Source organism: Ictidomys tridecemlineatus, chromosome 3 (genome assembly GCF_052094955.1).
Source record: "Ictidomys tridecemlineatus isolate mIctTri1 chromosome 3, mIctTri1.hap1, whole genome shotgun sequence".
Lineage (NCBI taxonomy): Eukaryota > Metazoa > Chordata > Mammalia > Rodentia > Sciuridae > Ictidomys > Ictidomys tridecemlineatus.
In genome coordinates, this window is record NC_135479.1 from 138,729,709 (window position 1) to 138,754,541 (window position 24,833).

The following is a 24,833-nucleotide window of genomic DNA, read 5'->3' on the forward strand; positions in this document are numbered from 1 at the left end:
GGAAGCAACTAAGGAAGGCTGTAGAGAGAAGCTCCAGGAATCAGCTGGCACAAGGCCCAGAATTTCTAGAAACAAGAAGGAAGTGACAGAACGGACATGGAATGACATTATACTCTTGACACCGCAGTAAACGAGGGTTACACAGAAATAATGGCATTTGCTCCTTTTTATTCATTTTCAAGTTTCTCAACAATTATCAAAATTGATATAAAAGGGACCCAAATTGCCAGAAGGGGGGTAGACAATAAAATCCATGCCACGGTTGGAAAGAGAAATTTAATACTTTCGAGTTTGTTGGAAATTTTTATCATTAAGTATGTTTTTTAAAAAGATAACCATTAAAAAGAACCTTTAAAAATATGAGAAAAATAATAATCAAACTTCATCAACCTACCAGAGGACATGAAAGCGGGTGGGAGAAGAAGAAATAAAAAAAAATGGAAAATAGGAAATACACAGTGACTTTCTAATAATAATACATCAGCAAGCAGGTAACTAAATGTAAACAGATCAATTTCAATTGTTGGCAGAAAGATATTATCTAAATAAAGTTTAGAAAAACACAACCGATGCTGCTTACAAAAGATACACCTAAAGTAAAACCAAAGAGGAAAGGTGAAAAAAAGGAATGAAAAACGAAAGTACTATAAAGATGCCGGCCAAAAGAAAACAGGCGACCTACAAAAACGGGAAAATCAGACAAAACAGATTTTAAAAAATATGGGGATAAACACTGATACCACATAACTATAAAAGGTTAAATTCATTAGAAATTAAGCTTTTATGTGATTTAAATTAAAATCAAACCTCTTATGACATCTCAGAATTAAGCCTTTTGGTGACTTACAGTAAAATATATGCTAAATGTATAGGATTACGATGGAAAATCAATGAATTCACCATCAACTTTTTCTCAAAAATTAGTTAACAAGAAAAACAAAGCTTAGTGGCTTTATAGAAGCCTTAAGCACAAAATTAACAAGATTTATCTAATGGATATGTAATATCTTGAACCCAATGTGGAAGAGATTATGTATTCTTTTCTCAAGCACATAGAGAACAATTTCAAAAACTGACTATGTACTAAGCCTTAAAACAAGTCCTAAGAATTGGAATCATAGAGACCACAACTGGTTTTAAAATCAATAAGAGAAAGGTTTTTTTTTTTTGTTTTTTTTTTTAAAAATGCATTTAGGCTGGGTGTGGTCAATCACACCTGTAATTCTAGCAACTCTGGGGTCTAAGGCAGGAGGATCCCAAATTCAAGGGTTAGTCTCAGCAATTTAGCGAGGCCCTAAGCAACTTAGTGAGGTCCTAAGCAACTTAGTGAGACCCTGTCTCAAAATAAAAAATAAAAAGGGCTGGGGATGTGGCTCAGTGGCAAAGTGCCCCTGGGTTCATTTCTCAGTTTAAAAAAAAAAAATAGGAAAGAAAAAAACAAAAATTGACAATGAATGATATAGAAAACAAAAACAATGATACAATACAGTGGGTCACCAAAGCTCAAAGTCTTACCTTACTGAAAAGCTAATAAAATGGGGGGGGGGGAAATGTTGTAAAAGTGAACAAGATAAAAATGGATATAAATAATAATAGGGATTTTAAAAAGGAACAACTGAAGATCTGGTGGAGATTTTTAAAGCTAAATAAAAATGCTAGGACAAAAATGGACACTTTCAAAATAAAGATTGTAATAAACGTGAGGGTGTAGAGAATGAATAAATCTGTAACCACTGGGAAAAAAAACTCAATCAGTATTTAAGATAAATTGCACACACACAGACACAAGTCATGTATACTGTGGCAATCCGACTCCAAAGTGACCGCAGTGATTCTGGCCTCCTGGCGTTCACCTGATGAGTAAGGCCCTCCCACACTGCACAGACCTGCCTGTGCAAACCAGGAGGCTGCTGTGGAAACGACTGTGATCGTCAAAGCTATGCCATAAAACAGCACCGTGGGCTTCTGCCTTGATATCTTGCTCTTAAATCACTTGCTCTGGGGAAGTCAGCTGCCCTCTCATGAAGACATTCAAGCAGCCCCAAAAGAAGTTGCCACAGTTTGGACATGGTTTGTCCCCTAAAGGCTCATGTGCTTGGAAGTGCATCTCTAGTGTGGCTGTGGGATCTTGAAGAGGTGGGCCCTGCTGGGGGACCATCAGACCACCCAGGCCCCACCTTTGGAAGGAATGGATGCCTCTCTCCTTCTCTCACAGGGACATTCCTTCTCTGTAGGTCATTTTTTTTACCATGAATATCTTCTTGATCCTATTTGCTTTCCTTGAATTTACTTTGTAAATCTGATATATATTCACATATAATAAAATTTGTTATTTTAAAGTATACAGTTTAGTATTTTTTTTCAAATTTTATTTTATTTTAAAAATTTTGTTACCTTTTTAAAAATTTGTTCCTTTTGGTTATACATGACATCAGATTTTATTTTAAGTTGACCTGATAATAGAATCATGGTTACTATGGGGCAAGGGGACAGCAGAAAGGTGGCTGAATACAATCCATGCATATTGTATAGATGCGTGGAAATATCACATCCAATCCCATTAATGTGTACAATAAGTATGTGTTAGTTTAAAAAGAACAAAAAGATTTATTGCTTTTCTCATGGGGGCCCATTCTTGCTCTCTTGGGAAGTCCTATGAGAACAGGTCAGATCATGAGGATGCTTCATGGGCTTGGTTTCTTCTGCATGTTGCATTTCCAGCTTCTCTACCATGTTGTGATTCTGCCAAAGGAGCTCTCACCAGGACACCAGCACCATGCTCTTGGACTCCAGTACTGTGAGCTAAATATACTTTTCTTTTTTTTTTTTTTCCAGTACTGGGGATTAAACCCAGGGTCTCTCTACCACTGAGCTACATCCCCATATCATGAACCCTTTTTATTTTTTGAGACAGGGTCTTGCTAAATTTCCTAGGCTGGTCTTGAACTTGGGATCCTCCTGCCTTAGCCTCCAGGGTCACTGAGATTCCAGGCATGGGCCACCACATCTGGATACATTTATTTTCTTTATAAAGTACCCCAGTCTCCATTCCCAGCCTCAGGTATTTTGTCAGAGTAACACAAAACAAACTACTACAAGTGTACATGTGGCAAGGAAACTACCAACTGTGTGAGAGACTCTGGGAGCAGACTGTCCACCTCCTGTTCAGATGATAGCCTCAGCAAAGATTTCAAAGAAAACTCTTTGAGAGACCCTGAGCCAGAACCACCCAATGAAGTTACTGCCAAATTACTGACCTTCAGAAAATGTGAGATAATAAATCGTATTGTTTGGAGTCACTAAGATTTGGAGCATTTGTTCTGAAACAATAGATATGTCACACTTATACACATACAACCAGGCCAAGAAGGGTTTTCAGAGGAGCATTACAAATATTTTCAAGGAAAAGATGACCCCAGTTTTACAAAGTAGAGTGAGAGAAAAAAAATCCCAAATCAAAACTACGCAAAGATATTATTTTTAAAAATTTATAAGTAAATCTAACTAATGAATAGATACTGAAGTTCAAAACAAAACATTAACCAACTGAGTCTATTAATATATTTTAAGAATGCATGGCCAGGCTGGGTTTACCTCAGGAAAGTGGACATGAATTTGCTTTTCAAAATCTGTAAATTTATTTAGCATTTCAACACCTTGAAGGAGGAAAAAAAAAAACTGAGCATCTTAATACATGAGGTTAAAATAGCTAGGCGCAGTAGGGCGTGCCAGTAATCTCAGCAGCTTGGGAGGCTGACGCAGGAGGATCCCAAGTTCACAGCCAGCCTCAGCAATTTAGTGAGGCCCTAAGCAACTTAACAAACCCTGTCTCAAAATAAATAAATAAAAATAAGGGCTGGGGATGTGGCTGAGGATGCACCAAACCAAAACAAACCACAATGACAACAACAAAATACTCTACCAAAACAAAAGTAGAAATCTAAAAGCATGCACAGGGATGGATGCAAAACACCACATTTATTAAGTAGGTGATCTCTCAGGAGTAAAGGAAAGGAATGAAATCAGGGAAGAGATATCTACAGGAGCCTTCAACTTTATCTGTTGTACTTTATTCTGTTAAAAAAATTGTGAAGGGCTGGGGTTGTGGCTCAGTGGCAGAGCACTTGCTTAGCACGTGCGAGGCCCTGGGTTCAGTCCTCAGGATCACATAAAAATAAATAAATAAAATAAAGGTATGGTATCCATCTACACAACTAAAAAAAAAAATTAATTGTGAAGCAAGCATAGCCAAGTATAAACATTTTATAGTAGCCAATGTGCTCAAAGTTGTCCTCCATAATTTTCTGTATATTGGAAGATAATGGCCAAGAATTCTGGATCAAAGTTACTGTGGGAGGGGACAGTAGAATGCAAACCCATGGAAGTGTGCACATTGTTTTATCCATAGCTCTGTCCTTCCATTTAGAAGGGTTATAAGGTAGGTGCTCAATAAATATCTGCCAAATGAATGAACACATGCCAAAGCCTTGAGAAATGCCTAGAATACAGAGGAGTTCCGGAAATAGATAATCAGAATTGTTAACTTATTTTGAGCCCCAGGGCACCAGCCACTGACTTTATCTCAAGTGGATTATCTCATTTTATCCTTGCAACAGTAATAGGGATTGTTATCATCTTCATGTGCAGGTGAAGAGACAGAGGCTTGAGAGCTAGGGAGCTTGCCTGAGAGTATAGTGGTTAGAAAGCAGTCAGTATTCCATCAAAAAAAAAAAAATTGGATTTTTAGCTGTAAGTAATTTCAAAATTTGAAAATAAGACTACATCCAGCTAAGAAGTTTACAGTGCAAGAGTCGCATTAAACAGATACCCTAAATCGAAACTCTGAAGTAAAGGGTGTCCAGGACCTAGTGGGAGAGGTGCCCAGTGCCAGGTAGAAAGCACCATGGGAACACATGAGTCTACCATGCAAGCAGACATTTGTACTTGTCCTTGAAAGAGAAGTACATCTACAAATGCCAGGATCCAGGTCTTCCTGCTCCACATCCAGTTGCAGGGATCCACAGCTCTTCTGTGAGCACACAGCCTCACCACACAGCCCTGAGACCACCCACAGGTGAGGATGACGGGTTTGAATGGAACTTCCAGTTTGAGAAAGTTTGCTCTTTCTTTTATATTCAAAGAAAAACACAACTCAAAACTCTTCTTTAGAAATCATGATGCAGCAATCATTGCTCACCCTTGAGTTATAATAACTGCCATTCATTGCGCATTTACTGTATGCAGGGCACTGGGTTAAGTCTTTATATGCTTTATCACCTTTAATCCTCACAGCCGCTCTGTGAGGCAGGTATTATTTTATCCCCGTTCAGGGGTGAGGAAACCAAGGCTTAGACAATGTGTGTAGGTGTCTTGCCCAAGGTGTTCTGCAGTATGTTGAGAAGCCAGGACAGAACCCACAGCTGTCAATTTAGCAGCCCTGTGTCAACCAATGCCTCTTACAAGCACAGCCATTCAATTAAAGCAACAAGGGCTTAACTGCTTTCAATTGGAAGAATAAATGAGAATGTGATACAAGCATAATAAACCAGGAACCAAGCTTATCATTACATTCATGAACACCTGTCATATGTTTGCTGCTCCATAAATGCTTATGAAATGATGTGGTGTTTAGTTCCAGGAAATGAAAACCAAATGACATATTTCACTGATGCAAAGCAAGTGGAAACTCCGGAGAGGTGACTAAGCATGCTGAGAAGTTTCCCAGCCTTCACAGTCACATACTGGCTCTCTGAATTCACTTAGGGGACCCTCCTCAGTCCACACTGTGACCCGGTAAGCTCCTATATTCTCGGTCATGGCAGGCTTGATGGCTGCTCTCACTGGGTGCTGCATCCCTGAAGGAAAGGTTCAATGTTTTCCTTCTTTCTCAACCTGTCACAGAGGAGGCCTACCCTGAAACTATTTGCTGAATGAATGGAGTCCAGTGCTTTCAGAGATATATGAAGGGAGAAGTAAAAGGCAAGAGAAAGAACTGGAAGCTGAGGGTATAGTTCAGTCCCAGCACCCACCAAAAACACAAAAACAAAACAAAGAACTGGAAGAGTTCTGCTTTTCAAATATAAGTAGATAAGGAGAACAACCCATCCTTTCTCTCAGGAAATGGCAGCATCACTCAGATCCCAGGTTTTATTTTATTCATTCATTTCACAAACACTTACAGGAGGTTTGCCATGTGCGGGAGTCAGTCCCTGGCTGGAAGTGCAGCCTCAAACATTTCAAAACTCTCTCTCTCCCCCAGACACCAGCGGGGCTAGTGGGACAGTGTGGGCCAATCACAGTCCATGGAGTGTATGAAACAGGGGGAGACAGAGGCCTGCAGGTGGTAGTAACTCAAAAATGGAAAGGTTAGTTCTGAGGAGAGGGAAAGAGAAGGGCTGAGGAGGAGGGGGGGGGGAAGGGAGAGGGAAAGGTGGCAGAGAGGAGGAAAGGGAGAACAGCAGCCCCGTCTGGATTCTCCCCAGAGCCACATCTGACAATACCCTGGTCAGGTTTTAATGACGAGGTTTTCCAGTTGACTCACGAGCCCTCTCTCTGATTAATTTTCGAAAGAGCCCGCCTATTTTAATCATAGCAAACACAATGATGCCGGTTATGACGGCCTGAGCAGCTAGAAGCAAAAAATACAGACCCCAGAAGAGGCTGTGATCTTGATGTTCGCTGGTAGCCACCATCTGGGTCCAGGCCCCAGGTTCTGCGCTGTTAGGAAGCAAGGAGGGGATGGGGACTTCCAGGGCGTTCCCTGCTAGAGGGCGGGGAGGCGCGCCCCGAGGGCTCGGGCACCAGGGGTCACCCTCCAGGAGAGCCCAGAACAACATGCCAGCACGCTCCACAGGGCCGTGGCAGCTCGGGGGCTCTTCTCGACCCACCAGACCCGGGTGCTGTCGCAACCACTCAAGGAATGGCCACAGGCCACAGTCGCAGAGCCAGGGATTATGCCCCAGCAGGATTTCTGTCAGCTGAGGCAGAGCCCCAAATAGATCGCCAGGCAGAGTCTCCAACTCGTTGTGGTCGAGTTGGACCTTCTCCAGGCTGCTGAGGTTGCGGAAGAGCGCACGGGGCAGGGCCTGCAACCGGTTGTGGTGCAGCGACACCTGGCGCAGCCTGCCGAGGCCGCGCAGCAAGGCGTCGGGGAGCGAGGCGAGGCCATTGGAGTGCAGGGCCAGCACGCGGAGCTCAGCCAGACCCTGGAAAGTGCCCTGCGGGAGCGCGCTCAGGCGCGGGCTCACTGTCACCCCTAGGGTGCGCAGGCCGCTCAGGTTGCGGAAGGCCGAGGCGGGCAGCGTGCGTAGCTGGGTGGCGTTCAGCCACAGCTCCTGCAGGCCGGCCATCTCCCCGAAGAGCACGTCGGGGAGCTCTTCCAGCGGGTTCTCGAACAGGGTCAACTGAGTCAAGCTGTGAGAATGAAGAAAGAGTGCGGGGGGCAGAAACCCGAGGTGGTTTCTCGAAAGAGTCAAGGTCCTCAGGTTCCGGAGACGGTCGAAGGCACCAGCCGCGATGGCACGGAGGTGATTTTTGTCGAGCTGCAGCTCGATCAGGGCTTCCAGGTTGTCCAGCAGCCCCGAATCCAGAGAGACTAGCTGGTTGGAGTGGAGCAGAAGTGTCTCAAGCTTCGCCTGTGTTCCAAACAGTCCCTTGGGCAGGTGGCTCAAATTGTTTCCCGATAAATCCAGCAGTTTCAGGTTCCCCAGATTTGCGAAAAGGTTAGCAGAAAGAAAAGTGAGTTCATTCTGATTCAAAAGGAGCTCCTTCAGGTTAGCCAATTGGTGAAACATGTTTTGGTCAATGTCCCTTAGTGCATTGTGGTCCAAGAACAACTGTTCCAGGAGCACCATCTTATCCAGGAGAGCTTCTGGAAGATGGGTGATTTTGTTGCGCGACAGCCTGAGGGTTTTTAGTTTTATCAAGTCATTGAAGGTACCCGGGGCAATATCAGAGATGTGGCTGTCCCTTAGAATCAAGCGCTGCAGGACGGTCATGCCACTGAAGCTGTGATTTTGCAAGGCTCCGCGGCCCATTCGGAAGAGCAGGACGTGCGTGAGGTTGGTGGGCAGACCCAGGTCCGCGATGTGTGCCACGTTGCTGTCGGAGCACAGCGCGGCGTCGCGGACAACACATTTGCAGGCTTGAGGGCAGGGGAAAGGCTGGGCGCGCAGGAGCAATGCGCACAGCAGGATGCTCCTTAGCATATCTGAAAAGGCAACAAACATACGGGCGTTTTTGCTCCTGGCGCCTTTTGTAATCCTACGCAGTTGGCATGGGCACAACCCTTTCACCAAGATTCCCACTGCCTTTCAATTTTGCTTAGATTTAACTTAGTCATTTCCTTTTCTTAGGAATGCAGGTGTGCTTGAGTGGTGAAAGACATTTATTCTACACTACCTGGTCTCGCTTTTGATTTTCACTGTTTTAAAATATTGAAATGAAAGCGTTTTCAAGATATAGAATAGGCAATGTTTTAAAATCTTCACATGAAGAGAATTAATCATTCTCATATTCAGGTTCACGGATCTAACAAAGCCAAGTCTATTGTGAAAATGGCTGTGTTCTTGACTTCATTATTTAACCAAGGCTGGCTGTAATTTACCCGGGACAGGACTGGCAATGACTACAAGGACAGGAAGTAGGACAGTCTGTGCCCACCCCCATCCGACTTGTTTTCTGTCATTTATTTTCAAAGTACAATTTACTCCACTAAAAAAAAAAAAAAAAAAAAAGGAACAGGGAATAATACCGTGTTTACAGCCAAGCTAAGAACACAGACTAATACCCATCACTTTATGCCATGCACTTTATGTTCATTTAATCCTTACAATATTTATCATAGGTACTATAATTATCCTCTAGGATTATTAAGACACTGGGGCACTGAAAGTTCAAGTAACTTAACTAGAATAGCACAGTTAAATTTTGTCTACAGTGTTTCTGACATAGCCATAAATAAGGGGCTACTATTTCTATGATTTTTAATAAAAATTAACAGTTGAAGAATGAGAAGTTACACTCCGTTTATGTTTGATGTAACAAAATGCATTCTATTGTCGTGTATAATTAATCAGGACGCATAAGAATTTTTTAAAAAATAAAAATTAACAGGACATTGAATTATCTGAAATACAATACCAATCTGAAAAACAATGTTTCCCAAGCAGAATTTTACATAAATTGTTTCTTGTACCAAATTTTATTTCTTATGCATACATTGAGCCCTGTACTTGCCTATACTAATTAAATATATATATATATATATATATTTGGCCTTACCTGAAATGGATCTGCACCCCAAAGCAACTGAAAGGCTTAGAGCTGTGCATGTCATTCTGCACTTTGCAGAGGAAGAGGGAACATCCTTGCATCCTGAGGATAAAGACTTCTCCAGAGTATGGTCAGGGAAAGGACCCTATCAGAGGGCATATTCTGGTTTTTAATGACAAATATCTTCAGAGACCATATGTAACTTGAATTCTAATGTCTAAATTGAGTGATAGGAGGGAAAGTTTTTCCATAAATGGCACAAGATGACTGTGATGCTAGAAAAGTTTCACTGGATCATCGAAGCAGCCACACCCCTAAACAGGTCACACTTCCTTTGCATGCCACATTGGACAATACTGTGCTCCATTTTCCCCTTCTTTTAGGGATGAAGCTAAGGACATTCTAAAATGCTCCACTTTTGGGGGGGGAGGGGAAGAAAAACACTGTCAAACTTGTTCAGTGATGGCATTGCTGGTTTGAAGGGCGTTCACATGTTCATTTTAACTCGTCAAGCTGCTTTCCACTTTAAAGTGGTTATGCTGATAAACAATACAGTCTGAAAGGATTCCCGAGCGTCACATCTTTGTTTAGTTTTTTTAGAAATTTCATCATTTACAATATTCATGGCCTTCATTTTGTACTTTCCTGTTTAATGATGGACTTTTTAAACTTTGCATAATATTAAGGGCCCCTTTTTATTTCATCTTCTGAGAAATTTAATTATTTTTGCCCATTTTTCTATATGCAGCTGTACTGTAGGCATTCTTTATATTCTGGCTGTTAATCCTTTGTCAGTTAATGTTACAAATGTCTCCAACTAGTTTGGGGTTTGTCTTTTGGTTGAAATAATACAGTTAAGGTTATTAATCTTTCTTTTCATGACTTGCATCTGTTAAAAGTTCTCCTCCCAAGTCAGAAAATATTCCCCTATATTCCCTTACATTTTAGTTTTGGATCTCTAATCCACCCAAGATTGATTCAATTTTTTGTCTAGCTGCTTGCTAACCTAAATATGGAAATCCCTTCTTCCCCTACAGTTGCAATGTTAGCACTGTCAAAATCAGTATCTCATGAATGGTTGTTTCTGGATTCTTTTGTTTTAAATTTAATTTTTTGTAGTACTAGGGTTGGAACCCAGAGCCTCACTCATGCTAGGTAAGTGGCTCAGTGGTTGAGTGTCCCTGAGTTCAATCCCTGGCACCACCCCCCACTAAAGGTGGGTGCACAAAAACATTTATTGCAGGTTAAAAAAAAAAAAAGCCTAAAATGACATAGTTGTTGAAATTATGGAATATGCATGCAATGGGAAGCCTTGCAAACTTAAAAAGTTGAGGTGTTAAGTGTGGACTTAGTCTAAGATTCACTAAATGACAAAACATGTTTACATGGAATCCTATTTATATAATTTTAAAAAACATAATATACTTTTTTTTTCCTGTAATGATACAACAAAGATATGTCCAGGAAACAAGTAGACTTCTTTGTATATATCTAAAAGGTTGAATAATAATAATTATTTTGTACCAGGGATTGCACTCAAGAGCACTTGACCATTGACCCACATTCCCAGCCCTATTTTGTATTTTATTTAGAAACAGGGTCTGAGTTGCTTAGTGTTTTGCTTTTTGCTGAGGCTGGCTTTGAACTCCTGATCCTCCTGCTCCACCTTCAGAGCCGCTAAGATTACAGGCATGCACCCTGCAACATTAATTTTTTAAAATCCTGTGCTTATATCACTGATTTTAAAGAATTTAACACAAAAATAAAGTGAAGGTCAGTGCTTGAATTGATAAAAAAATAAACATTCTTCTCTGGAATTACAGAATGGAATGGTCAAGCAGAGGTACTTCCTAACTTACTTCATCCAGGTTAGGGAAGAAGTCTCTCAATCCAAGACATCTGTAGGTGTCATAGAAAAAATACTGGAATTCAATCACTCTTTGATGTAGCCAACTGCAGGCAGCCAAGAAAATGCTGACCTGACTGAAATCACCTTCTAAGTCACACAGTTCTAAACCACAGAGGAAAGCCACTACCTTCTCCGTTATTTCTGCAATCATTATTTAGCTCCAGTTTCTCTTGTCTGTCTTTCCCCGAGTGTTCTTTCTGCACCCAATGGATGCCACTACAGGTTTACCATGTCTTACATGGCTAGCTTTGGCTTGATCTTTCTAACTACCACTGGACTATGGGTCCTTCAGTCTTATATTTCACTACTTCCCTCAGACCCCCTGACACTTAACATTTGACTCTACATTGCATCTGACAGATAAGCTTCTCCAGGATGGGCATAGGCCTGATGTGACATGTGGAATATTGTACTTACTGTTTTAAGAAAACCCAAAATTTTCAAATTTCAAAAATTAATCCAGAGAGAGCTCCAATGTAAACAAATGTATCGTGACACAAAAAGAATTATAAAAATATTATTCATTTAAATTTTTATTTTGAATAGCTTCAATCAAAAAGGATTTCATAAGGTTATTTACAATGCTGAATGTACAATTATGAATGTATGTCTTTTTGACAACAGGGTACCATTCTTGAGCAGCAATACAATTTTAAAAATATAAAGATGCAGTATCATTTCCGATATAAAGTTATTTTAAAAAACCAAGGTCTTAGGGAATTCACAAATCATAACAGGAAGTAACTATTTTATTAATTTCATGTGCACATAATTACCAAATCTTAATACATTAAAAATGTGTAAATGCCCATAGACTGTACAAAAATTAACATCCCACTTTGCTGAAAGTTCCCAACCACCTCCCACCATAAATATACAAAAACCTATTTCAGATATGTCAAAATTACATGCATGAATTATTAGAATGTTTTCTAAAGCCTGCATTTTGCTCTTCACTGGATGTTGTTATCTATAGCTGCACTTTGGGGACAAACTACATGAACACTGATATATTATTTGCCATGCCTTTGAAACTGTGCAGTACTTTCATCAACATGGGAAACAAAATAAATGAGTAAAAGCTGCAACAGTTGTGTTTAAATGCAAGTGCAATTTGGAAAGCTTTCGAGTTTAAGAATTATAAAACTACTATAAAAAGTATTTATTTTGTTGTTGGCTTAGCCACTTTCATTCAAGCATTATTTGCAGCATTGCTTTACAGCAGTAGGTGCTAGAAGATAGAAAACATAGTTACCACTATTTATATTTGAGGGAGAAAGAAAAAAAATTTCAACAACCCTGAGGGAGACACACATTAAAAATCTTGTTATTTATTTAAAAAGTTAAAAAGTTACATATCATTATTTAACAATTACTTTCCTGGACATTTCTGTCCTTTATGTGCATAAATAAAATTTAAATCAGCAATATTTATCAATCTTAATACATCAAAATAATATATGTACAGATTTTTAAATTTAGTTCTGTATACACTCAAATAATTTAATGTAAAATTCAGAACCAAAATTACTATGTAACGGTGACCTACAGAGAGGGCTCAGGCTACCTATGGCACTGAGGAGGACCCACACCTGGATTCAGACATTCTGCAAATACATTCTGAACTTGAATAACCTACCCTGTTTATGTTCACTCTAACTTCCTACAAATGCTTTTCCACCTATCTAAAACATCATTCCCTGGAAAACAGTATGAACAGATGAGATATAAAACCCTTACTAACTCTAAATGTTAAAAGGGGTGTGCGTGGTCAAAAATAGTTCTTTATGATCATGCTCTTAAAGATGTTAAATACAATCTGATAACTGGATTTTTAATCTGCTACTTAGCAATTACTTTGTTTATATGCTTCAGTATTTAAACCAAAGAATAAAATTTACAATTCTAGAAATCACCAAAGAATAACACTTGAGTATATTTAAAATGAATATGGAAATTATAAAACAATCAAGAGATTTAAGTAACTATAGAAAACAGTGCTAATTCACAGCTCAAGAGGTCTAAGATGCATAGCTTCATAGAATCATTCATGGAAAAATTGTTCTTATCATCTAATGTGTATTAATATCTTATTATACATTTTGATGGAAAACTTCGATTATATTTTTTGTAAGAATCATCAGTGGCAACAGCAATAACAGTGATCCTGAGTGTAACTTGCATTTTTCTACAGTTACCAAACACCATTCAGGTCTTTGCAGCATAAAGAATGAGAACCATTTGGTTCTACAGTTCCAGGTAACATTTGGTAAATTGGTAAAAATGTACTGGGAAAACAATGATCAGCTAAAAAATGATCAGTGGAAAGCACAAGTATGTGTCTAGTTAAGAAAGCACATAGAATATTATATTGTTTTAATAGAGTAGGGTGTGTTTTACAGTTTCCTGTGTCTGTCATAACTGTGGGCATTGCCAAATTGCTGAATCCTACCTATAGATCCATTTTAAAGTTTACTTTAAATTCCTGAAAACTTTAAACATTAATCAAGCAAAACAGAAAGGTGAAAAGTAATTTCCTACATTTCTTACGGCTCAATGAATGTCTATATTCTTTATTTCCTTATTTTTTTTTCCTCCCAGAAATTGCTACACCAGGTATGTTTATTTACAGCAAAGTAGGTATGCTTTGACCTCTGGCGCCACCTAATGGCATATAACAAGCTCTCACCAAGTTTACATCACTGGAAAAAAAAAATAGCAGTCTCTCAAATCCAATACTCATTATTTTTTAAGCCTTATTATTGATAAGAGATACACCTAATCTTAAAAAAAAAAATCTTTCAAGGTAAAATTCAAACACAAAAAAAACAAAATTCATTATTATCCTATGTCTTTAGATAATTAAAAAATTGGAGAAAATTAAAAAAAAAAATAAATATAAATCCTGAAGGGGGAAAAAATGTATGTTGAGATGTTACACAGATCTACATTTACTTCCAAAAAGAAATCATCTTTTTCTAGTAAAAAAGGTTTCACAACATTTAATGAAGCAAACCAATTAGACCACTGACACCAGACAGAAAACAACATCCACTTAACAGGTTTGAGGGACATCTTAAGAAGGCAGTGAAGCACCTTGCCGATTAGAAAAATAAAACCCAGGCAGTTTGTACAGAAAATATAACACCATACAGAGGAATTACCTGAGTTGTTCTATAAGCAACACCATAAAAACCCACTACTAATTCTAAACTATCAAAGAGAACTGGTGTAGGTTTACACAGAATTCTTTGGGAGAAATATTGGAATAAAATGAAAACAGGCTTTCAACCTCTGTTTTCACTTGAGGCTAATTGACACCCATTTTATTTTTAATGACCACAAACTTAGGGCCTGTATATAAACATAAACTTTTTCTAATAAGAAGGTTGTGAAAATAAAGAGGCAAACTAGTTCCAAAAGCTAATGTCTAAATATCTACCAAATGCCAAATTTTTCTTGTACCTAATATAAAGAGTATGACTAAGGGTAACAACCAAAATTCTGGAAGTGTATATATTTGGTTACTGAATAAAGAAAGATATAGATGGACTGACAGTTAATTTCAACAATGAGACCAATACCCTTTTTTGTTTGTTTTGTTTTGTTTTAAATAAGGCTCTTGAATCAGATACTTATCAGAAGGGACATAAATTCAAAGAGTGCCACACTAACATACAGGACCAGAAAATCCTAAAACCATTCCTTCAAATACTGCTATTAGCATACCACTGAGACTAAGTCACTGCTATGTTATGGTGATAATCTGACATGATCCATTCTCCTTCACTAAAGCTTTAGCTTCTGTTGTCGTCTGAGGTTTTGGTGGCCATTCTGGATCAACCAATAGCTCCTGTGCCAGATACATGTACTTTGCCTTTGGCATCTTCTTTCTACATCCCTGGGCCCAGGACAAGCAGCATTTTCCCCACCGATCCACTGACTCCTAGTAAAACAAGGGGAGGGGGAAAAAAAGAACACCCTAGTTGATTAAGGGCTTCTTGTTTTGAACAGGCTTGTTAAAGCATACACTGACACACAAACATAAGAGGACATGACTTCTGGGAACAATAAACAAATTTTAAAAGTCCATATTAAAAAAAAGTCAGCTTTCAATTATTTAGGAACTGATGTTTTTTAAGAGTAAATTTTCTGGTTATCAATGTCATTTACTTCACCTTATTTAGTTTCATGTATTATTCTTCTACATACTGATCCAATTTTTAAAATAACTTGGAGATGTGGATTCTGTAACAAAATTTCTAATATATTAAGAACAACTTCAAACTATTCAGAAAAAGAAAATGTTTTTAATACTTAATTTGGAAATCCTTGCATGCTATCCCAAACTATCTTTTGGTACCGATACTCTCAACAACTTAGCCATCTCATCACTTTGGGAAGAAAGCAGTAGGAAATATCACTGTTATTGTTAATATTAGTTTTCAAAACATGAAGTACAAAGGAAATATTGGTAGGTCAAAATTAGGACTTGGAGGACATGTTTAACATCAGTCACCATCTTTTAAAACTACATTTCTCACTAATACAAAAATATTCTCATTTTAAAGGTTTCAACTTGAAGAGATACATGGAAAGGTATAAAGCAAGTATTTGTCTTAGTATTATAAAATCCTACAGATCAATCCTGGTGTTATTCATGAATATGACCTTAGATAAACAATCTTTGCCAATCAACTTATAACCCAGCCAATATATATTAGGTTCTAATCTCCAATTCAAGTAATCCTACACACAAAAAAAGAAGCTCAGCATAGAGACACATATTCTAATGTGAATATCCAAAACTTTACAACAAAGAAAGGCAAATCTTCTATAATATAGATGTGGAACACATTTATAAATTAGGCCAGGGAGAGCAGAAAAAAAATACTCTTAATTGTAAGCTCTTAAAAAATGTTTCATACATTCACTTGAGAGGTCTTTCTCATCTTATTGAGTTGACTACCAGGAATTACAACTCTTTCCCTCTTCTCCAGGATACTACTATGAGCAAGATAAACAAAAACTCAGTGCTCTCACTTTAAAGGTCTTCTAGCTTAATTTGTCAAGCTGCATGTCTACCTGTGGTCACAGGTAAGCTATCTAATATTCCTGGGAAAAAATATTTAGGAATATTCATCTAATAGTCTCTTAATTATCATCGTAATACAAAGTCATCATGCTACCATCCCCCCGCCCAAAAAAAAAAAAAAATCCAAAGGAAAATATACAGCATTAGGATAGAGAAGTTACTATGAGTAGGATTCTTCAGGTGATCCAAGTAACAGGTGACAGCTCCTTTCCAGTGAAGGAACATAAACAACAAACTTGGTGTTTAATCTGAAAGATATGTTTCATTACTTGATTTTACTCTTCCTGAAGTGTTTAAACTCTTCAATCCAAATGCAGAAAAGATCACTGTTCCTAAATCAATGTGAAAGCTGTCATTTTTTTTATTTTATAGCAAGTAGGACTGTTAAAGGATCACTGAAGAAGGCTCATATTGATTGCTGACTTAAAAAGAAAAAAAAAAAAAAAGATTTTGTCTATCCAGATGAGTTGTTGAAGGGCAATGCACAGATGGCCGAGTTAAAGAAAGCCAAAGCAAAAAGTAATCTAATTTAATATACACCAACAGACACACTAAGTTCATTGTTCCTATCTGTGGAAAGTAAGGCAAACAATAAAATTAAAACTAATTTAATTGCAAACAGTCACAACTGGATAGTATTCTTTTTACATTAAAGTTTTTTTTTAATCCTTATTAAAAATAATGTCCAGGGGCTGGGGATATAGCTCAGTTGGTAGAGTGCTTGCCTAGCATGCACAAGGCCCTGGTTCAATCCCCAGTACTACCAAAGCACAATGTACATTTGTATTTCTTTTTTTTTTTTTTTTAAAGATCAAGTCAAGGAACACTAAGGATTCCCCACCACCACCATAATTAGAAACATTATTTCTGTACCCTTATTGTTCCCCAAATATCATACACAAAAAACACAATATATACAAGCATAGGTTTGTTAGTCTACAAACACAAACAGACCACATACATCCTCAAACACTGGAAGAGAAAATAAAAGGTGCTGCGGGCATGCTAGAATATGAAATCAATCAGGGGAGAGAGGCTGGTGTTAAGGAAGAAAGCAAGTGCTGTACAACATAAAGGCAATGAGGCACAGTACTGCAAAAGCTCAGAATCAACACTTAGGTCTCTCTAAAATATCCAAGACCCAAATCCCTGAAGCAGGAGAACACAGTAGCTATCCCAGCTGGATCTTTGTTATTTCTGAAAGGAATGTTAAGTGACCAAATTTATCCCCTCATAGAAAAAAGAGGGTTTGGCAGAGAAACCATAAAGAACTTTCCACAGATTTGTAGCTACAATTCTCTTGCTTCTTAGACCATCCCAAGCTGTTCATTCTAGAACTCAAGTTTACTCTTCCCAGTCTTTTAGGAAATTTTTTATGAGTAACACATAAAATATAAAGCCATGCTTGAAGGGGGGAAAATGGTCTCATGGTACTGTGGTTTTCACAAAAATGTTCTATACCAATTTTCAATATAAAACAGACAATCAGAATTAGCATCCTATCTAAATAAGTTCAAATAATATCCTAAGTGGCTTAAAGACTACAGTTAGCCCTTGGATTTTTCACCAAAAAAAGTCAGGCACTTGTCCTTAGCCTCAGTGGGATCAAATTACATGACAAGATGACAAATTCTGTATCTACTTTTAAGTAGCCTCAGTTTTATTAGCCAGACATAGGCACAAATGCTTCTAAAGTGAACAGACTGCACAGGAGTAAAACCTTAAGGCATTTCTGATTAATATCCTTACTTGAAAATCACTGATACAGAAACAATCTTTTTCTGGAAGAAAGTAAGTATGAATATCTGGAACTGCTAAATAACATTATAGGAAAAATATGTAGCTACATAATAGTGTTAGATTTAATAATTTGCAAATGACTTAACTTAGTTTTCAATTTGATTCAATAGAGTCAAGTGAGCATCGGTAAAAACCACTACAGGAAACAAATTACTATGTAAAAATCTTACTTCCTATAACTAAATGAGGCTAGCTGCAAGAGTAATCAGTGAGCAAGGTGGAAGCCTCCAGTAAAATAACACCTCTAAGTTTATCTGGTCTTTAAAGAATAGATGGGGGCTTTGTAGAAAGAAATGTGATGGTCCTGGGTCAAGATTAATCTGAATTTGAATTCCAGTTCTGACACGGTTTCCTCATCTGGGAAAAGTGGAAGACAGGCACTATCCTAAAAATATTCTTGTCTCTTTAAGATTGCTGTAACAATTAGTGTTTACAAAATGCTTCACCATAAAGGTACGGTAGTATACCACAGAGAAGGTATACTTAATAATAGTAGCTACTGTTTGTCTCTATTTTGTCATTTGATTCTTAGATTAGTCTGCACCTCTATGGCTCTGAAACTGGTGTATTAGAGGCAGCTTGGCAAAATGTTGAAAAAACACTCCTCTTAAAATCAGAAATCCTGGTTTCAACCTCTACCATTCATTGATGCATAACCCTGGCAAGCTGACTGTAGTTTCTTTATGTATGAAATGTAGTTAATATAAATCTGGGAGGATCTTGAAGGTGTTATATATGGAGCCTTGCAGATCACCAGGTATTTCAAACTCAGTTACTAGAGATTTCCAGGTGAGTTTCTTTACTTCCCAGTTCAACTACCTGAGGCCTGAAGCCTAGTTTGTGGTTTCTGACTTTGCAAACTTTCAACCCACCTCACTGGTCCCCCAACTATATAAGAAGAATTGCAGCCTCACAGAAGTCTTTCGGGTGGCTAGTCATGCTCATCTTGACTTCGCTTTTCACCTTACGGCATGGTTTTTCAACCTCAGCTCTACTGACATCTTAGATAGGGTTGTCTTGGGAACTATGCTATTTATTAAGCAGCATTCTGGCTTCTATTCACTTGATATGCCAGTAGCAACCTCCCTCCCTCAACTGTGAACAACCCAAAATGTCCCCAAACACTGCTAAATGTTCCCCAGGGGGGACAAACACCCCTGACTGAGAACCATAAACTAATATGATTAACTAATTAGCTCTTGCTGGACCACAAATATAAACAGTGAAACCACATTACCCACAGAACTGTCCAAACATTAAAGTATATCATTCTGTGCTAAGATGAATTCTCTTTTCTAAAACCAATTTAAAAAGTAATTTCTTAATCATGACCACAGAACTGAAAGGCCAAATCTTGTTTACTTCTGAGTACCCTAAGCATTTTAGAGGGTTCACATAAGACACAAACTCTTAAAAATAAGGAGGGCAGTTGAGTACTGGTGATACATGCCTATAATCCCTGTGACTTAGGAGGATCACAAGTTTTTAAAACCAGCCTCAGTAGTTTAGCAAGATCCTGTCTCAAAATAAAAAAATAAAATAAATAAAAGCTTAGGGATGTGGTTCAGTGCTGTTAAATGCCCCTAGTTCAATCCCTGGTGTGCAGGAATAAACAAACAAATAAATAAATAAAGGCAAGGAGGGATTTCCAATTCAAATATTTTATAGGGGGTCTTACTTTAAGTATAACTCTTCTTTAGAACATGCATCTCTTGTTTACATTAATAGTCAAAGATCTCTTTGGAGAAGCTGAAAACAACTGAAATGTTCCCTAGATCAAAGTTTTGCCACAACAAATATTTCACATTGGAACTGGTGATATGAGCCAAACTTAAATCTCTGAAATAATACAAAATGAAAACATACAGGCACAGAGATTTAGCCCCTATACTTGAGTCCCTAGTACAGCTCTGGACACATCTACTACTAGGGACAAATGGGTATTATGCTGCTTTGAGGCTAACTACAGACTCATGCCATCACTTAAGAACCATCACTCTTCATCATATAGCACTAGAAAATGAAAATGGTATTCTATAGGACCTCTTATACAGCAATGCTGTGGTACTCTACCTGGGCATCAGGCTTGCTTAATTGCCAAAATACTTAACTAGGTAAGTTAAGTTGCCACCTAAGTAAAAGGCAGTTAAAAACAAGTGAGTAACCAAAGTTAGAAATGGAAGACTAAAATTCTTGTCCGGGAGACCCCTGAACCCTTCAAGGGAGTTCTCATGAGCTCTGCAAAATTCCCTGTGGCTCAAGGATGAGTGAAGATACAACTCACATTTGTAAAGTACACTACCCAAGATAACAGGGGTGACATTTTATACTTTCAAGTTCTCTAAACTCGAAAGGTTGGCTCACAAACCTTTCATTCAATGAATGGCAGTTTGAAAAGTAAGTCTAATCTGTGTTTTCTATCTAGAACTATACTTTTAACGTTTTGACACTAGGAAATAAGCCCTACCATGGCTTGCATAAAAACGAACACATTTTCTAAATGATGAGGCACATATGTTGGGGAAAGCCAAAAAGCCAGCCAAAATTAAGGCATTAATAAGATATCAGAAATAATCCCTTAAAAATTTGGCCTTTGGACTCTGATCCAAGTAGAAACCATTACTATTTCAAACCTTTGTAGCCAGATATGGTGGTACGCACCTATAATCCCAGTGGCTTTGGAGGCTGAGTAGGAGGCTTGCAAGTTCAAAGCCAGCCTCAGCAAGTGAGGCACTAAGCAACTCAGTGAGACCCTGTCTCTAAATAAAATATAAAAAATAGGGCTCGGGGTGTGGCTCAGTGGGCGAGTACCCCTGAGTTCGAGTACCTGCCCCCGCAAAAAAAAACTTTGTTTACATGAATCTCTTTTAGCTTCAAATGGGATTCATATAATCATAAAGTATAGACAAAAATGGAAAAATTAACTCATATCTCTGAGGACAAGACCTTTACACACAGAAGATTAGGATTGAAATGCAAGAGACTAAAGATATCTCTAAAGCCCCTGAAAAGCCTATAACAAATGTTTGCCATTAGTTTTCTGAAATGTCCAACAATTTACAATATCCAAATAAAAATGGCAGAGGTGCCTATCAATGACAAATGAATGGACAAAGAAAATGTGATACATGTGTGTGCACACGTGACATGTATAATTTTCCACTGATTACATATATGTATGTGTATGTATATATGTACATATATATACATACATACATGCACACACATGCAACGGAGTATCATTCAGCCACAGAGAAGAATGGAATCACAACAGTTGCAGGAAAATGGATGCAACTGGAGATCTTAATGTTAAGTGAAACAAGCCAGATGCAGAAAGAAAAGAATCATGTTTTTCCTAAAATGTTGAATTGGGATGATGGGAATATGACCCAAGTGTTATTTGCGTGTATGAAAAATGCCACAATGTAACCCATTATTCTATATAAGTAAAATGAGAAAGGAGAGAGAAATAAAATGAAATGCCAGGCAAGGGGAAAAGACTGAAGCAATACACACAGAATACCCTTGAGAACACAGAGTATACACTGGAAGAGCCAAGATATACGTGAAGAATTGATAGTAACTGCTGATTTCCAACCTGTGGTGGCTGTGTGGTGGTGAAGCGATATTCTCCTTGTCTGTCTCGATTGAACACAACTTTCCAAAGGACCATGTCAAGGAAGAAGCTCTGAGAGATATTCCAGTGAATTAAGAATTAAAAATGACTAAGTCATTCTTTTTTAACATGCACATTGAATAAACATTCACACAATGCTGCATCATTAGTAAAAACATGATTTGGTTTTCATATAGCAAACTTTAGTTAATACTACAAAAGGATAAAGAATAACAGGACTTCTGTAACATATACAAACCATAAAATTCTTAATAAAATGGAACTTACAAATTCTCCACAAAGAGTGGTTTTTATGTAACTCCTCAGTGCTTATCCATATTAAAACAATGCTTATTAATTTGAAGCCTTTTTCTTAACAATGCATTTTTACTGAATATCTACTATTATTGTCTATACCTATACACAAGTATGATTTCACTAGCATCCAACGCAAAAAAATATATTAGATATTAATAATAATAAATGAGTGAAAAAGTGAAATTGTATACTACAGACAAAGGTACATTTTTGGATACTCTCTCTTAAATGTGCTTTCTAGCATCCTCAGTGGAAAAATGCATTCCACTAGGCAAGCTAAAAAGATTTACCAGAATATTTATTCTACAAATCATATCTCAAATTCTAAACCAACTCATCTTTTGGTGTAATGACTGAAATTGAGCATAATTTCTAAGTCTAGAACTATGATCTCTAAAACACACATTTCCCCACAAATTATCTAATTTTCATTCAAAAGCCTATTCCTTAAACTTAAAGATCACAACTTTATTTCCCTCTTCTGTTTCTTATATTGCTATGGTACAAGTGAATTCTGATCATAGTTCTGAGGGCAGAGTAAAGTTGATTAATAAGCAGCAAGTGAGAACTTGCTAATTCCTTTTAGAGATGCTGACCTAAAGGCAATCATAATAGGAAATAAAATATATACAATGCATCAGAGAGTAATTAAGACTTCTAAAGGTCGCTTAAAAGTAAATATCAAGGAGGAAGTGCCAGTAACCAATGGCAAAATTAGTTAAGTCCACAATGGTCATCATTTTATACTTTCAATAAACTCAGCATAATAGTCACTATGTTTCCCAAAGAACCTCCCCACCGACTTAAATCCTTAAATTAGGCATTCTACTTTACATCATAAAACACAAAATATTTTATGCCCACTCTGATTTCATGGCCACTAGACAGTTCAAGGGCTGCCTGGCCACCAAACTTTTCTCCTTTCTACTCAACATTCAGTTTTGCTACCTCACTCTTTATAGTGTCTCATGCACTATCTGCAAGAGTGCAGCTAAGTCAAACCTCTTAATATTATTATCATATTTTTCAAGGAAAAAGTCAGGGAAAAAAAAGAGGGCTAAATTAGTTTGCCTAAAATGAAACTCACGACTGTGGGCTTCTATAATGTTACCTGTACTCTTTCACCCATTCACCATTTAATCACCCAAGAATGCAAAACAACAAGATTGCCATTTGACTATCTGAAGTGCTTACCTCCACCATGATAGACACAAGGGCATTGACAAGAACAATGATGAGCATAGTTATACGCCACTGATATGGTACACACACTATCTGTAAGACAAAAAATTTTAAAGTTGTTTTATCTAATTGACATTACATCATAATTTCTGCATTTACTGAATTTCTATTACTGTACCAAACACCTACAAACACATTATACACTTAACCCTCAACAATGGCACAAAGTTTTTATTATATCTTTTCAGATGATAATATTTTAAGTAATTCAAAGTTAAAAATAATACCAAGTGGATGAACTTGGCATCAAATCCTATTCACTCAGACTAGAAAGCCCAGATGACAAATTTCTAACAAGTCATTATTTTTAAAAATAAAAACCTATCTTCTAACATTGAGGCAGACACTAATCTAATATTGAAATAATGGTCAAATCTCACGTTACTGTAAAGAAAACTCATAAAAGAACGCTAGAGATCAATTTAAGAAATACAATAAAGTTCTCACTTTAAAATACAATTCATTTCTATTTCTGGTTTTCTTTTACAGGGGACAGAGTGTGTGTGTTGCTATATTGCTCAGGTTGCTCTTGACTCCTAGACTGAAGTGATCCTCTTGCCTGAGCCTCCTGAGTAACTAGGAATACAAATGCATACTACTGAACCAGACTAAAACCTTATTAATTTCTAAGGTCTAAAAAATAAAAGCAAAAAAAAAAAAATCCTTCTAATGCATCTACCTTTAAATTATATTATTGAATACCAAAGATATTATGCTATATGCTAAGTGGCATGATCCAATACACTTAGAGAAATATTGCTCCATTAAGAAGGTCCTGAGGTGAGGAGACTGGTAAAATGACCCAGGTGAGAGACAATTAGAGCTCCAACTAGAGGGATGGCAAATGGGATTGGAGTAAAGACAGAACTACATTCAGAATAAGGAAACTGAAACTAACAATTGCCAAAGACAAGTACAGACAGACAGATACACACAAACTTACTTCCAACTTGGATAAATGGTGATATCAAGAAAAAGGGAAGAAGCAGCGTGGAAGGAGAAGAACATAGTAAGCTTAGTTTTAAAAATGCTGTATTTGGGGAACTGTTGGTTGAAGCATGTAAGTAATAATCGATATATAAATGGCTATGTCTAAAGTTCAATAATGAGGGATAAGCTTGGGGTATAAAGGTAGGAAGTCTTGCCAGGTGTGGTGGAGGACACCTGTAGTACCAGCAATTCAGGAGGCTGAGGCAGGGGAATCTCAGGCTAAAGGCTAGCTCAGCAACTTAGCAAGACCCTGCCTCAAAATAAAAAAACTGCCTCAAATAAAAAGTAAAAAGGCCTGGAAGATGTGACTCAGTGGCAGAGCACACCTGGGTCTAATCTCAAAACAAAAACAAAAACAGGGAGTCTATAACATATGGATGGCAACTGTGGGTAAAGCTATGACTATAAGTGAGATTGAGAGAATTTAGAGTGAAAAGAAGCATAAGATCACACAGGTGAAGACCATTAATGTTTAAGGAATAAATGGAGGGAGTAGAAGCAAAATGGAAACTCAGAAAAAGGAGTCACAGAGGCATGAAAGGGCTTGAAGGGAACACAGTATCACAAAATCCAAGGGGCAAATGGCTCAA

At 37.7% G+C, this 24,833-nt stretch overlaps 2 protein-coding genes across 5 annotated transcripts in view; both read right to left on the reverse strand.

Moving 5' to 3' along the window:
* Window positions 1-2,413: 2,413 nt before the first annotated feature.
* Window positions 2,414-11,637, reverse strand: Gp5 (glycoprotein V platelet). Its single transcript, XM_005338428.3, has one exon. The coding sequence runs from the start codon at window positions 8,226-8,228 to the stop codon at window positions 6,513-6,515; it is 1,716 nt and encodes a 571-aa protein (XP_005338485.2). The 5' UTR covers window positions 8,229-11,637; the 3' UTR covers window positions 2,414-6,512.
* A 60-nt stretch (window positions 11,638-11,697) lies between these two features.
* The window catches only part of Atp13a3 (ATPase 13A3), a 75,815-nt gene continuing 62,679 nt past the window's right edge, over window positions 11,698-24,833 (reverse strand). For 3 of the 4 annotated variants that reach the window (XM_078043890.1, XM_078043888.1, XM_078043889.1), the window contains 3 exons: window positions 23,206-23,286; window positions 21,676-21,765; window positions 11,698-15,128 (listed from right to left, as the gene is read on the reverse strand). In XM_078043890.1, the coding sequence (XP_077900016.1) occupies window positions 14,931-15,128; window positions 21,676-21,765; window positions 23,206-23,286 (369 nt within the window). In that variant the 3' untranslated portion in view covers window positions 11,698-14,930. The remainder of the gene's footprint in view (window positions 15,129-21,675; window positions 21,766-23,205; window positions 23,287-24,833) is intronic. The other variant, XM_078043891.1, reaches the window with a different exon arrangement.

What these genes read in the sequence shown, in the direction of transcription:
- Gp5 (XM_005338428.3), bottom strand. Translation starts at nt 8,228, where the DNA reads ATGTTTGTTGCCTTTTCAGATATGCTAAGGAGCATCCTGCTGTGCGCA.